The 7,041-nt window shown below is 42.5% G+C and overlaps 1 protein-coding gene across 2 annotated transcripts; it reads right to left on the reverse strand.

The window, feature by feature from the left end:
* Nucleotides 1-4,149: 4,149 nt before the first annotated feature.
* LOC111840172 (serine/threonine-protein kinase pim-3-like) lies at nucleotides 4,150-6,264 on the reverse strand. 2 transcript variants are annotated; one of them, XM_072707729.1, is made up of 7 exons: nucleotides 6,072-6,264; nucleotides 5,541-5,635; nucleotides 5,350-5,394; nucleotides 5,242-5,266; nucleotides 4,888-5,172; nucleotides 4,558-4,734; nucleotides 4,150-4,459 (listed from the first exon to the last, which is right to left on the reverse strand). In XM_072707729.1, the coding sequence occupies exons 1-7, from the start codon at nucleotides 6,184-6,186 to the stop codon at nucleotides 4,362-4,364; spliced, it is 840 nt and encodes a 279-aa protein (XP_072563830.1). In that variant the 5' UTR covers nucleotides 6,187-6,264; the 3' UTR covers nucleotides 4,150-4,361. The 2 variants fall into 2 exon arrangements, with proteins under 2 accessions (XP_072563830.1, XP_072563829.1); XM_072707728.1 differs by having other exon boundaries at nucleotides 4,888-5,266; nucleotides 6,072-6,262.
* Between the last annotated feature and the right edge of the window lie 777 nt (nucleotides 6,265-7,041).

A 7,041-nucleotide genomic window follows, 5' to 3' on the forward strand; every position in this document is an offset into this window, starting at 1 on the left:
AAACTCCAGACCTGTTGGTTATAGGAGAATCCTCTATTTCTGGTCTGATACTTGCATTAACGTTACTAGCCATTTTGCAACGAGCTAGTGCAGCAAATGCCTGACTGACTGGAGTAGTGTTTGGGGGTGGGAGGGGCAGTCAGCACGTTGCCTGTCACGTCGTTTGGGCTGCCTTGTTGAGCGTAGTAGCACTGAAAACATTATATTTTACACACTTTATTCTGTTTTATTTTTTTCAAATATAACCCTCTGGAGTCTAGGGGTAGGGAACACACTTTCACTGACTGGGGCATGATCACACATTTCATTCAATATCATAATCTTAATTCATGGCAAATAAATTATTTCTTATATATTTGTTTTGGCATTAAACTCATCTTTATCTTAGTGTACTTTGTAAACTTTTCCGTAATTGTTAATGTCCACTCAGGTTAGGAAGACTGTTCGTTCCCTATCTCCCATGATCTCTAAAAAAAAAGTAAGACTGTGCTTCAATCTTTTGTTCTCAAAAGAATTCAGCCGAATCTACAAATATATACAATATGCACAGTTCGTATCATTGGTGTTCAGAAATGACAGAATTGTGAAATATATATAAGTCTCTCATCATTTAATTTCGACAAAACACTTAATAGGAAAATATAACAAAAATATACACAATACTGTCTGGCATTTATTTTAGTCATACATTGCTTTTCATTTCATAATACATAATTTGCAACTATAAACAAATATTTCATAACAGGATAACGGTAGGTCTAACTTTCTTAAACAAAAATATTTACATAATGTGTTAGATGTTTATGTTAATACAACAAATGATTTGCTAGTATTTAACGTTAGCTATGTCTAAAATAGTCTTTACCTATAGCCACATATTACTTATATAACAGCAAAATAAAACAACGCAACCAGCCGTCAATGATAAAGAATAACTTAAAACTTACATTGACCAATTTTCCCCGGTCCTTATGTGAATTGTGAGTTTAGTGGTACTTTTATTATTCGTCGAAATATCACATGGATAACTTCTACGATTTCGAACGGCCTTTTCCTTTGTCATCTGTGCACATGCAAATTGCGCAAGGACACGGTATCAACTGACAGCAACATTGTCAAACAAACCACAAACCACTAGGTTTTGAAAAGTCTAAATATACGTACCTTAATATGTTCCTTGGTTCTTCTCTGTCCTTGCTTGTACTTGAGATTGGCTATTGGTCCATATAGGGCCGCCAGCACCACGTTTAAATCTAACCATGATGCATTGCACCAGGACCAGAATGCATTGCTTTAAGCCTGCCCTGTAAGCCCATGGCAGTGTGTGTATTGTGGATTAACACTTTCAAACGAAGCTCTAAAACCATCAAAACTCAAGCAGCATATCGAAACAATGCACCCAAAACTTATTGGAAAACCACTGGAGTACTTTCAGCAAAAACATGATGGACTACAACTGCAGAAGCAGACCATTGTCTCTCTAACAACACACACTTATTTAAGAACAGTTGCATGTATAGTCATCTCACATTGCCAAGTCTTCACCCATAGTGAGACATCTCTCAATAGATCTCCACACAAGTGCACACTCTTATTTAAAATACTGTCATATAAGCAGGATATCAAATAAACATTATCGATAATAACATGAAACAATGTCCAGTATATAAAATAGCCATGTAAATCATACCATACCCTATAATATGACAAGTAATATTACTACATTAAATAATATTATTATAGTAATATTACTACTTCCAGAGGCAAACAAACCCTTTTCTCAACAAGACCCGATGTGATGCGTAGTTTTCCCTACCAAAAAGCGACCTTTGACTTAAAAGCGTCGATCCGACATTTAAGCGAGGAACTCTTTTCAACACCGCGACGATCCGACATTTTCGCGAATAAAACGCGATGCTTCATAATGGAACGCGATCTAATTGTGACCATCTGCCGGTTATGCAACATATTGCATACGTACTTGTGCTGACAGGGATGCTGTTGCCTATTAACAAAAGCCAAGGGTATGATACGCTGAAGTATATTGCAGCTGGTGTTTAAAAGGAGCTCGCCGGTTCTGTTGATGATAGGACCTTTCTGAAACAATCTCGGACCTTATAGCTCAGTAGCGGAATCAGTATTTTTCCACACCGCGAATGTAACATTTTCCTTGGGTTTCACGTGTTTTCTGTTTGTGGGCCTACGCGTCTTCTTGAGCCACTTCTGATTGGTGAACATGATTTCCGGATTTGCCAGTTCCGGATCTTCAAACCTACGGGTCTGTCCGTTGGGTAGAGTAAAGCGTAATATCGCCGTTTGGGCAGGAACAGAGCTCCTTCTTCACTGTAGCAAAGGTGGCCCATTTCTTAGCCACCATCATAGTGAAGTTGGGAAAAATCAAGATCCTCTTACCCATGTAGGAAAGAGGGGAAGCCTCTCCAGCTCGGCGCAAAATTTGGTTCCGGTGTTATGCCGAAAAAGGCATCCCTGCCGTAGAATGCATGCCTGTCTCTAAATGACCGATTGGTCGCTGATCTGAAACGAGTTGAGCTACTTTGTCGAGTTAGGCTACCGTAGTGCTAATCGATAGCCCTAACCCTAACCTTTACCGTAACCCTAACCCCCAAAACACCCCTAAAACCTTAACCCCCCAAAAAACCCTAAAACCCTAACCCTAACCCCCAAAACACACCTAAAACCCTAACCCCCAAAAAAACTCCTAACCCCCCAAAAAAAACCCTAAAAGCTCAACTCGTCAGAACACCGGCATGCATTCTACGGCAGGGATGCCTTTTTCGGCATAACACCGGACTTGAAATAAACTTACCCGAACAACAATTGGACGAGGAGGTTCGCCATCTTTGGGCTTAGCACGTAAAGTGTGGTGAGCCCGATCCAATACGGGTTTGTTGTCAAGACCAAGTATTTCTTGTAGAAACTGGGCCATGAACTCAGTGGGACGAGAGCCCTCAGGCAAACCCATCAGACGAACATTGTTCCATGTCGAACGTCCCGCCAGGTCCTTGCATTCCTTGGACAGTGAATCAACGGTGCTGGTTAGCTTCTGAACGTTCGCTTGCAGGTTGGAAAACTCACTATTGTGAGCATTAGCTGAGCGCTGCAGGTCTGCAATCATCTCTCCATATGAAGCAAGTTTATTCTGAAATGGCTCCAGAGCCGCCACTATCTCTCTCTTAAAAGCCTCCGAGATGATGGATTCAAATTTGCTAATATCTGTACGCATTTTGTCCATCATTTTCCTCATACACAATAACAAAGCGGAGTCAGCGCTAGCATCAGGTCTCGATGCTATCACATCGAATGCGAGGCTGAGACTGAAGCTTTACCCTTTGTTTCCGCTGAGAGACGTGCTGCGTGACTCATTTCCCCGCGCATACAAGTTATCTTAGGTCGGCATTCACGGTTTGACTTTTGAGATTCAGATCGAGTAGGTAGTTCTGGCTGGTTCGATAGCTGCAATGTTAGAGCTTAATACCGGCAGAAAATATCAAAAAGTGCAATTGTAATATCACATTCCAGAGGAGCTACCGCAAAACACGTCCTACATCTTACTTGCTCGGCAGCTCCCTCTCTAACTCTTTTAACCTCCAAGCAAGATGTACTTTGACGTATGCAGCCCTTTGAGCTAATGTGCCGTTAGTGTTAATAACAGCAGCGAATCTAATACCATCTCAACCAAAAAGGCATAATGTTGCTAACAGAGTAGCTGCTCTGTCTTGAAATTGGACAGCTGAAACGCAGTATTTAATATGTTGGATAAATAGACGTAGTTTATTGGTGATTTCATGTTTGTCAAAGTTTACATTATTTAACAACTGAATTAAAGTATTTTTTATACAAATCAACTCAGGTGAAACAATTAACAAACGTACATTTTCAGGGTCGCCAACTCTCACACATCTGGCACGACTGTCACGCTTTCAGACTCTCACGCTCACACAAAAAATCTTATGGCAAATCTATATTATTCCATTATAAACCTAAATTAGCTACATTAAAAGCACTGGGGTAGTTCACAAATCCCACAGACCATTTACAAGGTAAAGAAAAAATGTTACATACATGTAATTGCATTTGCATGTGTGTGCAAAAAGGCTGAAATTAAAAATCTCACTCCAGACAACTGACCAAAGTTGACAATCCTGCATTTTATTTGAATAAAATGCACTGTTTTCTGCTGAAATTGCTTGTCATTCCCTTTGCATTGTTACTCTGCTACTGTGCAACAGGGCGGAAGTCATTTAGGCAGGTCACTGAAGATTTCTTCGGTGACCTGAGGTCTTCTGTCTGCGAAGACCTCAGCCAGCTGATCAGCACAACCCTGACCCTCTGGTCAGCAGTCAGTTCTGTTGCAGCCATGGATGGAGCTCAATCTGCTCTAACGTCAGCCTATCCGCAGCCTTACGCCTCAGGCACTGGCGAATTAGACTGCAGCAGTCTGTTGGAGAATAGATTGGCAGAGTCACATAGTTAGTCAGAAAAAGAACATTCCCTGTCAGGAGACTCAAGTCACAGGACAAAAAGTAAGCTGCTCACCAGGAGAGACCCATGAGGGGAATATCAGGCAGCCTGAGATGGTTGCCCTTTTGTCGCGGAAGGGCATGTAGCCACACACTAGCTCATACAGTGTAAGACCTACAGACCAGACCGTGGCGGGGCCAGCTAGGTACTCCCTGCTCAGGAAAAACTCCGGGGGAGCAAAGTCCTCTGTCCCTGGAACAACAAGGCAAATAACTGGTAAGGTTAGGACTGAAGAATACACATCCAACTCCACTGCAGGGAGATATCACAGGTCCAGGTTACCCGCTACTTGCTGTTGAATCAGGGGTTAGTTTGACAGGCTTTTAATTAGCCTCTCTCACTGACCTGAATATTCCACGTAGGGGGAATCTTTCCATTTATCGCCACAGCCAAAGTCGATCAGTTTAACCTCCAAAGTGTCAGTCCTGATCAACAGATTCTCTGCTTTCAGGTCACGATGATAGACACCTGAATGCCGGCAGTGACGCAAGGCCCGGAGCACCTGCACCAGCACGTGCCTTGCAACACCTTCTGAGAGGAACCCCCCTTTGCCATCACAAAATTGAAATAGATCCTGGCATGGGTCCGGCCTTTCCAGGATCATAATATACTCATTGGGTCCATTGAACCAGTCCATGAGCTTCAGCACGTTAGCACATGATGACTCATGGCTGACGAGCATCATTAGCGCCACTTCCAATGGGATGGGCCCATCAAGTCCTGGCTATGAATGGGAGGGCAGGGTGTACATATATTAAGGCAGAAATTCTTCCAAATAAACCAAGCTCCATGAATGAAAACACTTACCAATTCTAGTTCCTCGTCATCCTTTCTGGCATATTTGATGGCCACCTAGAGGAGAATAGAGAATAGAGAATTTAGTGTAGTATATATTGAGAAAGCATAGGCTTTTGCAGGTGCCTGTAACAGGTGTGATAAAAGGGATCTCTGGAGAGATATAACTATGCATGTCACGACTACACCATTTGGCGACTTACTGGGAAGCCATCAGCCTTGCGAGTGCCGGCATAAACGGCTCCACAACCACCCTCTCCGATTAGCTCCCCCTGGTGGTACAGGTCCTCCAAATGTTCTACAACATTAAGCAGGTACATTTCAGAAAAAGAGTCCATACAGCATTTTCTACACGATAGCACAGTTGCAGAAACTTCACTATTAACTTTAAATACCATGCATTAATATTTCTTTACTGCATGCCTACCCTGAACTTGGTCTGTTCATTCAGTATTACCTTTAGTTTGCCTATTACATGCTACAGTCAGAATAAGCTCAGGTTCAGAATCAAAGCAGCCACAATATTGAATCAAGTTGGGTACATGTTTGTTTTCAAAACATTCAGTGGCAGTTTTTAATCAATCTATGAATTAATTATTGCATTTATTTATTTGTTTAATCCAGTCCAGTCCAGTATACTGTTCACATCTGTTCTTGCAGCAAGCCTTATTAAAGAGATTTACATGGCTTTCTTATGTGTAATTTTCATGAACTATCAAAGCCAATCGTCCAACCTTTGCAGGGCCCTTTAAACCGCAATTCGCCGGTACTCAGTTCTTCCGTACTCTCTCTCCGTTTCTTGGGAGGAGATTCATCCTCAGAGTCGGAACGGGACCGTTTGACACCCATTGTTTCTCAAAAATCAAAATCAAATCGATCCAGTAAAAGCAGAGGTCTTTCAGAATGCTAAGCAGGATGCAAATGACAGTTTTATAGCTGTGCAGTCACAGGTGTGCGTCATTCTAATATTGTAGATTCTAGAACCGTGCACGGATGTCGTCATGTACGGGCTTTCTTGGGCTGCAGACCAGAGTCCCGCCCCCTCGCAAAATTGAAATTTTTATTTTTTTTTAAAAGATACAGTGGTCCCCCGCCTATCGCGGAAGATGCGTTCCAGACCCATCAGCGATAGGTGAAAATCCGCGGTAAAGAAAGACCATATAAATAAACATTTTTTAAAAATAGTTTAAGCCTTAAAATATCCCTCCCACACGCTTTAAACACATGTAAATTTATTAAAACAACACATATATGTGGATTTCGGGCTAAGGATATAAGTAACATAATAATAATATGTGAATGGATGAGACCGTCCGGGAGTAATAAGGAAATTAGCCACAGGTGAAATCAATAACTAAGCGGGGGAGGGACATGTAGCGGAGTGTGGTGATAAGAGGGGAAAGGTTGAAACAGGAGGGAGACGCCGGTCAGTGTTGCGTGAGGGGTTGATCAGTGCTGGTCGCGGTCATTAGGATCGCTGCCGGTGTAGATACAGTAGGTAGGGGGTGAAATAGATAGATGTCGCGCGGATTTATTAGGGCGACACTGTTGCCGGCGGGTTGGACTACTAGCTGTTATTACAGGAGGAAGTTGGTTCCCAGTTTCTTGGCTTGCTGTGCTTCTGTGAGTGGGGTGCTGGTGAACCTACTGAGTTGCTGTGTGACACACTCTGGCGGCGGGGTTACAGCCCGTTTATCTGCTACC

This window comes from Paramormyrops kingsleyae, chromosome 25, assembly GCF_048594095.1.
Source record: "Paramormyrops kingsleyae isolate MSU_618 chromosome 25, PKINGS_0.4, whole genome shotgun sequence".
Classification (NCBI taxonomy): Eukaryota; Metazoa; Chordata; class Actinopteri; order Osteoglossiformes; family Mormyridae; genus Paramormyrops; species Paramormyrops kingsleyae.

What these genes read in the sequence shown, in the direction of transcription:
- LOC111840172 (XM_072707728.1), bottom strand. Translation starts at nt 6,186, where the DNA reads ATGGGTGTCAAACGGTCCCGTTCCGACTCTGAGGATGAATCTCCTCCC. An exon ending in ATGACGAGGAACTAGAATTG is followed by an intron (nt 5,267 to 5,349) that starts GTAAGTGTTTTC and finishes TCCCATTCATAG; the next exon opens with CCAGGACTTGATGGGCCCAT. An exon ending in CCCCTACGTGGAATATTCAG is followed by an intron (nt 4,735 to 4,887) that starts GTCAGTGAGAGA and finishes TTGTTGTTCCAG; the next exon opens with GGACAGAGGACTTTGCTCCC.